The 16,984-nt window shown below is 36.4% G+C and overlaps 1 protein-coding gene across 2 annotated transcripts in view; it reads right to left on the bottom strand.

Moving 5' to 3' along the window:
- Positions 1-2,048: 2,048 nt before the first annotated feature.
- Positions 2,049-16,984, bottom strand: part of LOC145989787 (UDP-glycosyltransferase UGT5-like) — a 38,931-nt gene continuing 23,995 nt past the window's right edge. For both annotated transcript variants that reach the window (XM_083125121.1, XM_083125122.1), the window contains exons 3-5: positions 12,520-12,745; positions 8,567-8,786; positions 2,049-2,606 (exon numbers count right to left, since the gene is read on the bottom strand). In XM_083125121.1, coding sequence (XP_082981247.1) covers positions 2,330-2,606; positions 8,567-8,786; positions 12,520-12,745 — 723 coding nt within the window. In that variant the 3' untranslated portion in view covers positions 2,049-2,329. The remainder of the gene's footprint in view (positions 2,607-8,566; positions 8,787-12,519; positions 12,746-16,984) is intronic.

The raw sequence follows: 16,984 nt of genomic DNA, 5'->3' as shown, positions 1-16,984 counted from the left end.
TGACCTTTTTTCAGAAATCATTTTCTCAAAAACACCCATCTCAAAGATTCTGAAAATTGTACAATATAGTCTTTGGTTATTGTACTTGTGGCAGGTGCAATCACACTTTGCAATATTTTTGTGTGTAACTTGGGAGAAGTATTATAAAAAATGTCCTCCATGTTCCATAACTTTTTGTAAAATATGTTACACTGGCAAACACTGTTTCTGACTGATGCTTGTCAGAAAACCTGTAGAGCATCAAATATATTACTGGCAATATTTTGTGCATGCATGCACGCTCGCTCGCGCGCACGCGTGTGTTTAGAGGCGAGGAACTACTTAAAATAGGGCCATTCCATACCATTTCAAACAACCCATCTTGCATCATAATTTATAAAACTTTTAATAATTTAATAACTTATTTCTATATCCTTCAAGTGTTTAAAATCGACATTTCAGGCTTGCGTGTAGATCTGTCGGCCATTTTCATTTGTCACATGCGGTGATTTTGTCGTTTTCAGACGTGTGCTACACACACTCACACACAAACACTCCCCCCCCCACACACACACACTGAATAGTAAGTATATGATAATGATAAATACGTGACATTCACACACATTTTTGTCAATATCTGAACATATATTAATTGTAAATTATTTGTTCCTTTTGTCTTGTATTGCTGGCAAGGGAAGCGACCAATCCACCATAAGAAACGCAGCAGCCAGTAGAACGAGGTACAAGTAGTACTTCCTAGTCCGGCCAAGGAAGACGAAACTACCTGAAAAGGACGATTCCAAACGCGTGAGAGGGAAGCAGGGAGAAGCCCTCGCCAAACTACCCTGTGGTATGTCGCTTGCGTGGGTTCACTTGTTGTGTTCATTACCGCTTTCTGTGTTGTGTTTGTGATGGTTCTTACAATTGGCAACAAACCGTTTCGAAGTGGAATGAGGAAAATTGGAATGTTTTAGCCCCCGTTGCACATTCTACAGAACACCCTCGTTATGCTAGAAAATGTCACAAGCCATTCAGTTACTACATTTATATTTATAATACTATATACAACAATATTATTATTATTGAATACCATCCTGATTAATGTTTTGTACATTTGTGCTAATTATAATATTTACTAAGAAGATCAATTTAATTGAATGATCTAAAATAAAGCTACTGGTTCACAAACAAGTTTATCTACTAATGTGACGATATGAATACTTTCCTGATATGTTCTGTTTGCTGATATAGTATATGACTGGCTTGCATAGCCCTTACATAATTCGTAAACATCTCTGTATGAATTTTGGCGGCGATGTTACTACGTTGAAACTTCATTTGCTGTTTCTACAGCAGACGATTTTCAAGGAACCCGCTTCCTGTCCAAAGCTCCGTCACCCCTATTTAGCCACTGAACGCGTCCGGTTGGCACATGCGCACTTCCGTCCATGGTCTCGGCTAAGGCAGCCAGACTCCTACCGCTGAGTCGTAACTATCTGCGCCAACACTGTTGTCTGGTTGGTCTGCGGCGTAATCCCCGCTCCCTACTTCCCTTGCCAGAACGAGGAACGGCCGCCGTAAGAGTAGAAAAGATCTATAGTAATTCTATGTATCAGTAAAACAAGGGAAGGTTATCATGCATGGATGAAGTACGAGTCTAGAAGGGGTTGTTGCCATATGTCCAAGATGTCTAAAATTAAGGTAATAAAGGCAAGGTACTTTCTATTTTTTTGTATTCTTCGGTCAATGTTTTGGTGATCAACACTTTACTGTGTGAACCATCGTCACCATGCTGTACTGTGCGAAGGGCTGGCGGGAAATCCTTTTTAAATTAATTAAATTTATTTTACGTTGTATCAATTTGCGACAGTTCTTCAAATCAGCACTTGTGGTGAACGTAATCTTGTGGGTGAATGAAATGCTGAACAAAGAATAAGAGAAAACATCGGACGTAAGTGACATTCACTCAACTTCACAACCGCATCCCCTCCCCCCATATCTCTGTCTCTAGAAAAGAGAGAGGGAGAGGAAACGGTACATATTTACGAAGGAGAAATAAACACATCTCCAAGTTGTAATCTGTATTTATATCGTCGATGATAAATCGTTGTACAGCAGTGACGTGTAACAGTCTGAAACAGTGACGTTCTTAGAAGAAAATAACATTTAGCACATGAAATGATGGTAAAGACATGTTAACAATGTGTACACCACCGCTATGATGTAAAGACCTCATCATCGATGAAACAAATGTTTTGATACTGGTATAAAAACGCCATAAGAATAATATTTCGAAAAATAAACTTTGGTGCACCACCTTCTTCAACAAACACAATCCTAACAATTGTCACTATTGTACTTTTTTCTTCGAAGGAGTTTCGATAAAGTTCCTTATGAAACACAAAGTTTTCCAAGCTGCATATACAGCTGTTAATGTCACTGCTAAAATGAATGCCATGACATCTAGCAGATAAACCTGGAACCAGTATAAATCCAATGCTGCTGCCTGGAAATGTGTGGCTCCTTTGTGCCTTATCACGTACTCGGTCCAAAACACACCTCTCTGCAGTGCTGTCAGTGGTTTATCTTTCATGATGTATGACCATCTTCTTACATTCTCTTTGTAACTGCAAAACAAGAGTAAACATTAATATAATATGAAAATATGATTTTGACATGCATTATGTTTGCCGAACTATTGTGTAATTTATGACAAACCAGCACATTATCTTGTGATAGTTGCAAATTGCGAGAGTTGTAAACCTGCTAATTTTATTGAAATTTTTCATATTCATATTCATTCATCACAAGAAGATACAAAGATAAATAATTTAAAATATTGGATTTACATCTAGGGCTGAGCCGATACAACTTTGAACCAATGCCAATATTCGTACTAATACTCGCTTAAAATTTGTAATAATGAAAAGTTGTTCAAAATACTGATGAATTGTATTGTCTAAGCATTGCATTCCAATTATAAGCATCAAAATATTAGAGTTTGCTTCAAAATCTCATGCCATCATGACAATCTCCTGTTGTGATACAAAGATGGAAGCATTGGTGGAATAAGAGCGCCCCCCCCCCAACACGTGGGGTTTAACCAAGTAAGTAACCAAGAGGGGTGATGCCCTCCACCCCCACAAATCATACAAATGTTTTTAGTTGGTTTATAAACGTGCTTCTATGTTGTTAAAAGTGTAGAGTGACTAGCCATGTGAGGTTGTGTGTGTATATCTCGGTGTAAGGTTGAAAACGTTATGGAAAACCAGGACGAAACCTCGCAGATAAAATAAAAAAACACTAAAAATAACTGTTTTAGATTCTTTTGCATCTTTTATCCGTGCTGCTTTTTATAATTGGTACGTAGCTGCAGCGTGGCTGCTGATAATGGATGACAAAATAGAATTCTGGCTACGGGCCTGGGTCGAACTGAAATCATTCTTCCAATATCAGTTCTAGTTCAAGTCTGCGAACCGAAATCAGATAGGTAATCCCAGTGCCAAACTATAATTTACGCTGGCAGTTTCTATCCCAGCTCAGAGGAACTGAAACTCGCAGATACTTCTGCGAGACATTCTTATTCGTTCCACTTGAGAAAATAGTCTCGAGGAAAGCAGTTTGGCATTACTGTTCACGGTTTCAATCCACACCACACGGGAGGTGAATTGTAGTTCGAGGTATCAGTTTGAGCTAAATCCAATTGGTCAAAGTGCTGGAGAAAGGCCAGATTAACCTATGGGCAACTGGGGCAATTGCCCCGGGGCCACCACCAAAAGAAAGCTGTGAAGGGCCTCCACCAAAAAAAAAAAAAAATAATTAACCAGCTGGCAATGCTTGTGAAAAATTACATAAGAAGTTGTATTTGAAAAAAAAATCAATATTGTCGTATGTCTACACTCTTCTGGATCCAATTGCAGAACAGCTCTCAGTCGATCTGTTTGTAGATATCTGAAGCTCAGTATACTTTATACCATGCAGGGGTGCCCAACCCCCCAAAGGCCAATGGTGCAATCCCCCCCAAAATCTTGTCATGCGTCCCCCCAAATCATATCATTCGCGCCCTCAAACCAGATCGTAACTCCCACGAAGTATTAAATTACGACATCATGTCTACCGAAAGTAACTTTTTCCTTAGCTTTACTGAACACTATACTTGATCTGCCCTTCCTCCCTAAACATAATAGCCCATCACTTAAGACTGGCCCTAAAATCGTTCATCATAATCCCCCGAAAATAGTTTGGATGAAAAAGTAATAATTGAGGTCTATTTGAATGAAATACCATGTTAAACTGTCCTAACTTTTTAATTGTTCGATTTTCGAAAAAGAAAACTTAAAGCTTTGATTGGTTAAATGTAGTAAATTAAATTATGTAAATGTGCATATAAATAGTGTTTATGAGTGGGTTTATAAAACTCGCAATTTGAGTATTTAACACAAATTGTTACACAACTTAAAATAGAGATAGAAAATTCAACCTTGGCAAACCAAATAACATGCTCCGGTCGAATGACCGATTAAATTATTGTTTCACGGGACATTACAGAACCCTAGCTAGAAGTTCTTAAGCTCAGGGTGATTATATAATACGGTTGCTCTTTGAAAGAACTCCCCCCCGTTTTCTTGGGATATATATAATTATTTTATTATCCCATAACAGTAATTACGTGGATTTTACCTTCAGTGCAAATTTAACTTGTTAAAGTAAAATTTTCCTGTGACAAGAAGTTAGAAATGCAGATTCGATATATTTTTGTTCCAAATGATGCACCTGCTTTAAATTAAGCAGTATACCAACACCAAGCATTATATTTTAAGAAGTGATGTTATTAATGAATATCAAGAATATCGCTTATGTCTTGTAATGCAACTGTAGTATAAAACTTCACATTCACCTCAGTAAAGCGCCAACCATCATTCTCGCAACAGATTATTACGAGCGAAGCGAGCAAGAAAATTTTAACATCCAATGTCGAGGTCGAAAACGTGTGGATTCTATATCGCTAAATACAGTCTCCAAAATTTAATGTTCAAACTCTCTCTCCACTACAGAAATCCCTTGACAATCTAAGATCTAATTAACACTTTATCAACAGCTTCCTATCTCCCTCCTTAAATTTAATACTCAATTCTACCACCAAAATCTCCATGCCCATTTTAGACTTACTGTTGATATTGAAAAGTGAATATTACCTTCTAAAAAAAAAAATCTCAGTCTCCACACAAGAATTTCCGCAACAACCTAAGACAATAGTAATATACAAGAATTGGATTCCCCCTCAATTTAATTCTCAATCCTCCTCTACTAAATTACTCGCCATAATCTAAAACCTAGAGTTGGATACTGTCCACCTCAACGTTTAATTCAGATCCCCCCCGCAAAGAACCCACGTGTCAATTAATGCCTATAATGTAATAGTTGGACATTTGCCGCCTCCCCTCTTCGATAATACCCTTAAACACTTTCTTTTCTTCATCTAATGGATTAAATACGGTGCATTTAAGGTGTAAAATTTGCACATATATTTTGGAGAAATATTTAATGTTGAATTTTATATAATTTAAAGGGGACCCCCCCCAAATCTATGTCGCAACCTGCGCCATAATCCCACCCCCCCTGTGGGCACCTCTGATACCATGGATTGATTTGGCTGTGGTGTGGAAATAAGGCACACCTATTCAAACTTGTGAGCATCTACGAGGAGTATCTGGAACCCTCGCTAGAGAATGAGCTGATGTATAATATTTTACATAAGGACCCCTTCCGCAGTACATTTCCTAATGTCGAAATTCTCTTTAGAATGTATTTGGTCTTAATGATAACAAACTGCAGCGGAGAAGGATATTTCTCAAAAATGAAATTAGTGAAAAACAGGCTTCGTGCTGCCATGGAACAGGATCGCTTATCTAATCTTTGTTTACTAAGCATTGAACATGTACTTCTTCGTGAATTGGACTTCGATGATATAGTACATGAATTTTCGGCGAAAAAGGCAAGAAAAGGGTGTCTTTAAGTGTTAAGCCTTTGAGAATTTTCTTGAAGAAAGTGTAGTTACTACAATTCCACAATGAACCTGTCGGTAATTGTCCAGTAGATGGACCGTGCATATATAATGTAGTGACATATTTACTCTTAATTGTAAATAATATAATTTATAATAAATTATGTACGTAAGTACAGTCTACTGCTCAGTTCTCTGTTTCCGTCTGAACCAAGGATGTATTTAGGGGGGTCCGAACCCCCCGAAAGATTTATCAAGTACTAAAATTAAATAATGAAAATTTTATTCGTTTAGCTGGTGTTATATAAATTCCTCTGAACTTATTGTAAGACAAGGATTATATTGGGATCTTACGGCTTTGAAGGACACGAAGGATGTGTTTCGGGGGTCTGGACACCCCCCCCCCCCACCCGAAAGACGTTTTAAGTATGAAAATTAAATAATGAAAATATAGTCGTTTAGCATTTGTTGTATAATTTCCTCTGAACTTATTGGAAGACAAGGTTTATATTGGGATCATGCTGCTTTGAAGGACAGGAAGGCCGTATTTCGAGGGTCCGGACTCTCCTCCCAATAGACTTATTAAGTACGAAAATGAAATTATGAAAATATACTCGTTTAGCATTTGTTGTATAATTTCTTCTGAACTTATTGAAAGACAAGGATCCAGGGATCCAGACTCCCCGAAAAACTTACCAAGTAGTAAAATTAAGTAATAAAAATATTAGCATTTGTTGCATAATCGATGGTTATTAATTTCCTCTGAACTTTTTAGAAGGCAAGGATTATATTGGGATCATACGGCTTTGAATCACATTACAAAGAAGATTTATATACACTACTAATCAAAATAATACTCATAAAATTTTAATCGGAAACTTACATTTGTCCAACTACATGTAACATTATTTTTGTTATTCGATAAATATTCAATTATTCATCTATTTGACATTAATTTCATTGCCAGGGCACTTGTTTTTATGTAAGTTATTCCGTTCATAACTACAGGTAAGCTACGTAATGAATATGCACTGTTATATCTCTATTCTTATACAGTCTTTTTACCTAATCGTGTGATAATATAATTTTAATTTATGTATTATAATTAGTATTAATTTGATTTAATATAATTATTTTAATTTAAACATTATTATTTATTATTATTGTTATTTTATTTTTACTATTTATTATTATTATTATTATTATTATTATTATTATTATTCCAGATACACTTGGTTCGGACCCCCCCCGAAACATATTTCTAGATACGTGCCTTCACTAAATCCCCTAGTATTTTCTATATATTGTAGTTACGGTGTTCACTCTTCATAATATACTGTAGACATTTATACGCAGAATTTTACTGCTGCTATAGCGCTGTAATTTTCGTCCTGTAATATTATTTTACTGCGCTATTCTCCTTGCAAACCTATCTGCGATATATTCGATTGTGAATGACTACTGATTCTAAAATCAGGTCTACCATTTCAACTGCTGAAAATTGGTGGTCTGTATATTGGATATTAATGCTACTGTGTACATATCTAAATAGGAAGGCTTTAGAAAACAACAACAAAAAAAATGCTGGATTTTATAAAATAAAATACTTAGTTTTAATTTTTGAGGTATAAAGTTGAAAACTGATATACTGGTATTCCTACTTCGAATATAGTATTATTACTGTAAGTATTAAATAGTATGAAATACAGGCTTGACATATTAGTTATTCACTTTTAAAGTTAGGGAGTTAAAATTTGTATTTAATGGTTATTTATGTTACTGCGAGCATAAGGAAATAGAAAAAATACAGAAATTCAGGGTTTGCCATATTTAACTTTCTAATTCTTTAAGCAGAAACCTAAAAAAGATATGCTGCTTATTTATGCTAATGTGATTATAACATAGTAGGGACATTTTAAGTAACCACGAATGGAGCGTTGCCATATTTAACTTTCATAATTCAGAAAGCAGGAAACCTATATACTGTTTAGCTTTACAAATAGAACGAAATTGTTAGTTGTTACTTGTTAGGAAAGTACAACTACATGGTTGTTATGTTTAACTTCCATGGAGGATCCACTTAATATAATATCATCTATCATCTGATATCTTCCTTTAGTTGAACAGATACAAATGAAAATTCAGAACGATTCTCTTCATGTAATTATTTCTGCTATAAGTCTTCCATTATTTTGCAAGTCCTCTGATGCATACAACTAAATATTAAGGATTTTTTAAGTTCTTGTATATCAGTTGCAATAATTCTACATAATTTATAGTTCCATCAATCAAATCTGGTTCGCAATGTTAAATATTCTTTGAATGCACATATTTCCCTTTAGCCTACTTGAAGTAACCTCACTGACATATATAATATAGATACTGTATGCTTAAACAAGTATACAGTATGTACGGTATAAATGCTCCTTGTCATAATAGTACAGTACAATAAAAAGTTACAGATTTACTTTTACTTCTTAAAGTAACAGTAACTGTAAATCCGTAACATTTTGAACACAGTAACTAAATCACGTTTTATTAAGAAGAAAATAACTCCCATAAAATTATACTGCAAATATTTACCTGGTGTCATTTATAACTTTATTAAGTGCTTCCAGTATATCTTGAGTCTGGGCTGATGACAGATCTAGCGTCACTCCGGTTTTCCTAGCGTCTGAGCGGGCAGCGTTCCAGTGCTGATCAGCTACGGCAGGCACTGATATAAGTGGTACGCCATGATATAGAGCTTCTTGAGAGCTTAGTAGACCACTATGCGTTATAAAGGCTTTCACATTTGGATGTCCTGAAAACAATAGCATATGATTACCATCATTACCATGGGCGTCATTAGCAGGTATATATTCTCAATACATGTAGGTTGTTGGTGTGTTATACAGTACACCTACCTGTAACTCAAAGGTAAGGATACTTGTGATCATGAGAAGAATTTGAAATTTTTTTTTTTCATTTATGAGAATATGAATTGCTTTCGTTTTTTCCCAAGAACACTAGTTTCTTCAATGGATGAATTTCTATAATTTGCTCATCATTTTGACATTAAGAGATAAGAATGCAAAAAGCATGTCCGTTACAAAGAAATAAAAGGCAACAATATTGTAACAAATTGGCAGTATGTTTTTGAAAGATTGGAAGTATACAATCAATTTTAATGTGATTGTTGTTTCACTTATCTGTATTATAAGAGTATCATACAAATCCATGTATGCTTATGAATATTTAAATATGAGGATTTAGATATTATTATATTACTGAAGACCGAAATCACACTTCAAATTCCATTTTCATTTTTTTGTGTGTGTATATATATATTATCCATGGTGGTCCATTTAGTGGTAGGGCTTCTGGATGCTACGTGGGAGACCCAGGTTCGATTCCCAGGCTGGGTGCTTTCAGGTGGGAACTTTTCCAGTAATGTTCCTGCATGGACAACTCTCTCGGGTTCACCTAGCCTCGAATAAGTGGGCTCCTGCGGGGTAGAGGTGGCCAGAGCATGATAATGATCACATCTCCACAAATGACCAATGAATGTGTGGAACTCGCCCTACCTCTACCAAAAACCCTTCCATGTGCCACCACAAGGATGCTACAATGTGCAGCAGTATGTTAGGTTTACCGCTGGGCACTGGTAAACCAACTTTTTTATATATATAGAAAGAACCAGAAAATTTGAAGTTGTCGGACTTCTGTTCTTGGTTTGGGTGTTTTGTTTCTATTATATGTAGTTAATATATTATTATTTTTATTATTATTTTGTCTTCTTTTACATGGCGAAGTTAAGGCTGTGGATCCTTTTCTTCCACTTGACCATGTTTACAAAAAAAATTGAATGTGGAAAAAGGAAGATAGAAAGAAAGAAATATATAAAAATTACAGCGGAATAAAGAATACATATAAGAATGGAAATCTAACCTTTAAATACGGGCACACACACACTCATACATATTCTTGCCCTTATAAATATATATACGTACATGCAATAAATAAGAATTGTTGCTGTAAACAAGGAAAATTCAGAATACGTCACTGCTGTGCAGGAGGTAGATTATCTATTTCTACACACATACATTATATACACTGCTCAGATATATATACACTGGGTGATACAGGGTTGATTGATTTGGTTCATTTTACTTCGCAATTCTGCAACTTTTGGCTAATCAGCAAGGATGAGTGATGATATGATGAAATTAGTGAAGAGACACTCACAAAGATCACCCATGCTCAGGCTGGGATTTGAACCTGGGACCGGGGAATGGTATTCCACAGCTAACAAAATTTTCGTGAAGCCTCCTCCCAGCTGTCTCAGTGTCACCATATTAAATCATATGAGCATCCCCCAACTAACTCCAAGACTTGACCAATTCTCCCCCCCAGCCAGGGTCGGATAAAGACGAAATTGGGCCTGTTGCTGAAACAATGAAATACCGTCGATTTTTTCTGTACAACTAACTTTCAAGGTGAGAAATTTACTACATCGCACTTACCGAACAATAATGAAGTGGCAACAATCGCCAAGATATTGCAAAAAAAAAAAAAAAAAAGCTAAATTACTAATGGCCGTGTGCACGAACGAAGATCAAATTTTAAACTCGGATCGGGAAAGGATCACTGGAAAATTCCATTGCACGAAGACGGTTCAACACTTGATCGCGATCTAGGAACATCAAAACGAGTTTATCTTCTGATCGGCCATTCGCGACCGTTTTGGTGTGTGATCCTGGTTCACGATACTGATGCTTCGACTGCAGGCAGTTGTTTTTTAATATCAAAAGAGCGGAAAGTGATATCGAGGGCGTGCAAACGCTAGAGATGTTGGATGTACAATGCTGATAATTCGAGAACTATGTAAACTAAAAACTGCCAAAATAATAATAATAATTTGTGGTTCTGTGGTGCAAAGTCGTGTGTTTATAAATACTGTACTTTCTATCCCAGAACACAAAACATATATAAATGTCATATATCACGTGCAAGGTAAATTAGAACACATCAATGTTTACGATATTGCTACATGGTGTTGGAAATATGATTGTATAAATTTACGAAAATACACGTTACTGGCTACTTACACGACACGACAATATAAATATATAAGAATTAAGAAATTGAAAATTCAAATACTTACCACAGTACAGTAATAATAGAAATAATAATAATATATATATACAGTAGAGCGTCGATTATCCGAAGTAATTGGGGGACATGGGTGTTCGGAAAACTGGTTTGTTCGGATAATCGAACTGTACATGTTTATTTGCCAAAAAGAAGTACTGTACAGTAAATTTATTCATAAAACAGGCATCTCTTTAAGTATTACAAAGTAACGTACAAAGGCAACTTTAGTAGGAATATATAGTATGTGGTACAGTTTATTAAACAAAAATATGTACATATTACATACGCATTTTGCATGAACAATACATACACCGACAGAAGTGTGCTGATTGTTGAAACACAGCGACTGGCGGCTTGGCCGGTCAGCAGCGCCTTATGAAGGCCCCATTAGAAGCAATGTTCCGCCAGCGGTGGCTCAGTGCGGCGACTACTGTGGGAAACTTGGTTTGGGAGTGAGGGGGATGATGGACGGTAGGGTGGGAGAGTAACAGGTGCGAGCGAGTACACAGTTCGGTTAAGCGGTCGTTCGGTTGACCGACGTTCGGATAATCGACGCTCTACTGTATATATATATCTTTATTTGAGCGGGCGATGTTCAGCGTACGCTGTTCTCTCAAAATCGAATGCATTTCGTAAGGCATTAAAGTCCCGTAGAAGAAGGTTCTATGCTTTCTCCTTCTCCTTTTGTGTTGTGCGGTCAGTTCATTTTTAATGTTATTATTTTTTTACACTCCACTACATCCTTGTACATATTGACAAAGTTGATTAGTACATCTCTCAAATTCAGAGAAGTTTGCAGCCCGAATTATTTTCTTCTCCTACATGTTGATACTTTAACACATCACATTACTCTATGGGGTTCTTGATTGTTATTTGTTTTTGCCAACCAATCAGGTATAGCCTTACAAATTAATCTCGGATCAGTTGAACGGAATCTCCTGAACGTCGTTTTTCGTTGGTGCAATGCAAATCTTTAAACCAAGTTCATTTAGAGTGGAGTAAAATTGATCTCGTTCATCTGAACTTCGAAATAATCGGCGTTGGTGCACGCGGCCATAAGTAAACTGTTTAACGTAAAATTGATAGTATTAACTTGAAATCTTCGGTGAACAATAAACACAACGACGTTATAGTTACGTCACAGCGCAAAGAATAATAGTAACTGTATAATAAGTATCGCTGTGTCTAGGCGTCCCAAATTAACAAGGGAAAACTGTTCAGCTTTCGGAAAATTCTCGTCTGTTTTCATCTGGCCCTATTTCAGGAATGGGCCTAATGCTGCAACATCAATAGCACCCACCTTAATCCATCACTGCCCCCAGCTAACATTTTTCACTTCAGGCGCTGATTACACAAACACACACATATTCATGATAGTACAAATAAATTGTTGTACCTACCAAGTAGATCTTGCTGAGGAAACCACTTCACCAACTTCACATTGGGTGTAAGCCCAGGCGGTTCATCGTAATTCCATTTCCATATAACTCGCTGTGGAATCTTGGAGAAGGCTTCAATGAATGCATTTCGAAGGTTCACGGGAAGTTTGTCTTCAGGAACTACGGAACCCATGGAGAACATGATGAAACCTGCTTCACCAGCTCCTTCTGCAAAGTCTCTCAGGTCCTGTGGCGAGAAAAGTACAAGGAGTAGTTTAAGTATAATATTATTCAGTATTAATTGTAATTTTTAGATGCTGCAAGAAAGAACAGTCTGTTTCAAATTAATGTGAGAAACATGCTACATGAGTTATATCGAGATTGAAGTAAGTGTAAAAGTAACATAGCTACTTTTACTTCTTAAAAGTAACATAGTAACCTTCAACAGGCACACACAAAGGGGCGGATATAGGCCCCAGAACTCCTCCTCCCATCCACATACAGATACACACTTTTACACTTCGTTCTTAAATCAAGTTGATCAAGGTTTTTTAATTCATAATTGCATTCAAACTGTTTTTGGTTTCAGCATCTGAACTAACAAGCATAAAGATTTGGGGAGAAGATCACTTAGACTTGGTTTATAGGTTAGCGTAGGTGTAGCGACATTATTTCTCAATGTTTCTCTAATCTCTTTCATTAATTCATTATCCTTTCTCGTGAACGAGATTAACAAAGGAGAGGACTGGTAGCAAAGTGGACCAAAAATGTAATTTTCCTATAAACCCTTGATGAGAAAACGAGTGGCGAAAACAAAATTTTCGTAACGTGGAGGGCTAATATATTCTATTTTCAGTACTCATTCCTGTATATTGCATTTTTCTGCATTTGACGTTCTTCTTTTAGGAATTCTGGACCAAAGAGATAACCTTCCTACTTGGGTACGCCACTAGGCAAAATGTTTCCGCAAAATTTCAATTTCATAAAGGTTAATGCTTGTATTGGCATTTGACAACTTAAAATAATTAATACAGATTTGTTTTCGTGTCCACAGAATAATTTGTTTTCCTTTTCTTTTCCCTCAACTCTGCAAGGAATGTGTAACATACAGATGTATTAACCGATATCTCAATGTAGGATGTACATCACGATTTTGTTTCATAACTGCTGTTACAATACTTAAAGCTACCACATCCGATGCAAAACCCAATGCTATCGAATAGGGGAAACCACGTGACAACTTTGTTTGAACTCAATCTTACTCAGTGAACGTCACACTAATATGGTCCATAGGAGTGAGAAGGTCATCATGTTATTAAAGATAACCTCGTAACATCTTGTCCTTTCCTTAAGAATAGGTCTGGTTCATAAGCCTTGGTTTGGGAGAAATAAACAACCAAAACCTGTTTTAATGCAGAAGCAAACCAAGCAGAATCAAATAGTCTTTCAAGCATGAGGAATGATGAAAGACAAGATATTTCGTAGTGTATTTTATAATTCTCTTTAGCTGTTATTGCTTGTAAGAAATACCTTTGGTTTTGACTTGTGCGTTCGTCTGTCAGGCAATACAGTACTTCCGAAATGATGAGACATACACATGTGTCATGTCTAAAAAGTATCCGACTTTACGCTGGGAAGGAAAATAAAGGAGCAACATAGAGAGGGAGAAAGTGAGAATGAGTAGAGGAAAAAAGAAAGTAACAAGGAGAACCGATAAACAGAGGTAGAGAAAAAGAAAGGGAGAGGAATGAAGACATGAGAAGGAGGGGAGGGGGAAGGTGAATAAAGAAAAAGTGAAAGGAAAATAAATTTAAAGGCGAGATAAAGGGAAAGGAAAGGATAGCGTAAAAACATGGATCATCATAGGTGGCATGAAAGAGAGAAGTTTGGTTTCTGTTGGATATTTTTGCATCGTGAAAAAACACAAAAACATAAATAACTGTTCATCACCAAAGTGATAGATGTTAATTAAATTAATCACTTATTTAATATATTGTGTAGAATTCGAGATTTTCACAGCGTCCGAAAATTTCGAACTTTTCCCGTCCCGGAAATGGCGATTTTTTTGTCCCCTACGACAGGATTATAAAGGTTCTTCTTCCTAATCCCGTCCCGACCAGAAGTTTTCGTCCCGCACTAGTTAAGGCAATCAATATTAGTCTTGGTTTATTTTTCCTTCTCTTCATATACCCAGTTTTAAAAAAAAAATATTCTTACTGAATGCATGATTGCATTTCACAACAATAGTCAAATATGTCAATATTGCATTCCCTTGTTTTACGTTGAATAGTGTCGAGTTCAAGTGAACCCGAAATATTATTACAGAAGTGGGGACGATCAGAGAGATGTGTGTGTGTGTGTGTGGAGGGGTAGTCCCACTTTTTGCCCTGAACTATGGCCTCTTAATGCTCAGCCTTATCTACAAGAGAAAGTAAACTGTCCTTGCCCACCAGTTTTGGCCGTAAATCGCGGCTACTATATCACAGCGGGGTATTTGTGGGTAGGGTGGGGGCAAATTGAAGTGAACGCAAGAGTAAGTCCAAGAACATTAAAACCTCCATTGCGAGTGCATATATGATTAACCCACTCAGACTCAAATCGGAAATCCAACCATGAGGGACGCTGGAATGAGTGACATTTAAAATCGTTCGTTTCGGAAGCCAAGGAACTTGATTTACATGATGGAGGGAGTGCTTCTCACCTCAAGGGTTGTGGAATACAAGAACAGGAACTACCTTAGAGAAGATCTGAGGCGCGTCAAGTATCTGAGCGCTAAGCGAGCAACGTGATCGCTCAGCTAATTGACGGCCAAATAGGCGTTGCTCCGCGAGCGCTGCTCACTTGATCGCTGAGCAAACTCGAACCTTGCTCGCCACAGGTTTGAGCCACAGAATATAGCGTTTTTGTGTTTCGATCTCGTGAGGCAAAGGGAAGAAGAAGAAAACTGTATGAGGATGGTGGGTTGGCGACCAATGAGGAAGTAATATTTATGATGAACTGAACGGCTTGCGATATAGCGTAATTTGAGAGGAAGTTCAAGTAACAAAAGGTGATGTAATATTCCAGCTTTCTTAATTGTATTAAAATGAAAGTGTTGTTTATTCTAAATAATAAATATTAAATATAAATATACACCGCAGTTTTGGAAAGATGTGCAAGGGTGTGAAAATGAAAATTTCGACAGTTTTGTTCACATCAACTATTCTATTTCTATAATTAACAGCTTTTCAAACACCGAAATATTGTCAACTCGACGCAGCCACACTGATCACAGATTATTCAAAGGCACTGATATTTTGATCAATGAGCAAACAGTGTCAAGTAAATGATCTGCTCAAGGAGCGAAAATCTTGCTCAGCGGGCGTCGCTCAAATACTTGACGGGCCCCTGATGAACTGTGTGTATATTTGAAGTGTACTGGAAGTTTAACACGACCGGTGTGCGGATGATCCCCTCCAAGATCTTACTAGTGAGATGGAAGTGATAGACGTAAGAGGGACTCACTTGTCAGGCGTTCTGTGAAAGAGGACTTAGTTAAATACTACATAGGAACACAAATAAATAGAAGAAATGAAAGGACTAAGGAAGTACAAGAAGATCTACAAGTTCTATACTTCACGTAAATCCCTAATTTCTGATACTTTAACTTTAGTCCAAGGACTACCTATATGCTCTAACCTTCTTCTACATTCAGTTAATCTGTCAATTCTGGAACTTACCTCGTCAAATTTTTCTCTCCTCAAGAGAACATCTCTTTTATATACTCTTTTCTATCTTTTAAAGAATATTGATATTTTTAACATCTTAATATTTTATATTTTATTCTTATGTCTTATATTATCTATTTTATTATTTTGTCATCATATTGGATGGAAGATAATCTGCGGGAAACAAAACTCTAATCATTTACACCTTGGTATGTAAAATAGAAACAAAGGCAAGTGTCAGTTTGATGATGGTAAGGTGGGAGATAATTCCCCCTCTGATTACAACCCCACACTCTGGTAAATGTAAGTGTGTAAGTACGCGCGCGAGCACACACACACACACACATATATATGCAATGAAAAAGGGGAATAAAAGTGTCCAGGTGGGGAATTTTCCCCTAATTCCACCATAAATATCACCCAGCAGGGTGCGAAATCATTTAAGACTGGTGGGGGGAAAAAGATCTACTCTACAACACCCCTCCTCCACAAACATACAGATAAATTATACGATATACATATTTATAATGTTATCAAATGGAAAAATAAATTTCTAAATTAAATTACTAAATTAGTAATTAAAATAGTATTATTATTAATTACACACAAAGAAATTTTTTTTTTTACTTTTATATATATCAAATATAATGCAGCAAATACTTCCTTTACTAACTGCTTAAAGATGTTAATAAATTATGAAATAGTTGAAGTGATTTTATTATGTGTAAATTTTTATTTAATTTTTGCTTTATGTTAATATAAATCGATTAGATTTCATA

This window comes from Lepisma saccharinum, chromosome 7 (assembly GCF_977018435.1).
Source record: "Lepisma saccharinum chromosome 7, izLepSacc3.1, whole genome shotgun sequence".
NCBI classification, from domain to species: domain Eukaryota; kingdom Metazoa; phylum Arthropoda; class Insecta; order Zygentoma; family Lepismatidae; genus Lepisma; species Lepisma saccharinum.
This window is presented reverse-complemented; position numbering and strand designations above follow the sequence as displayed.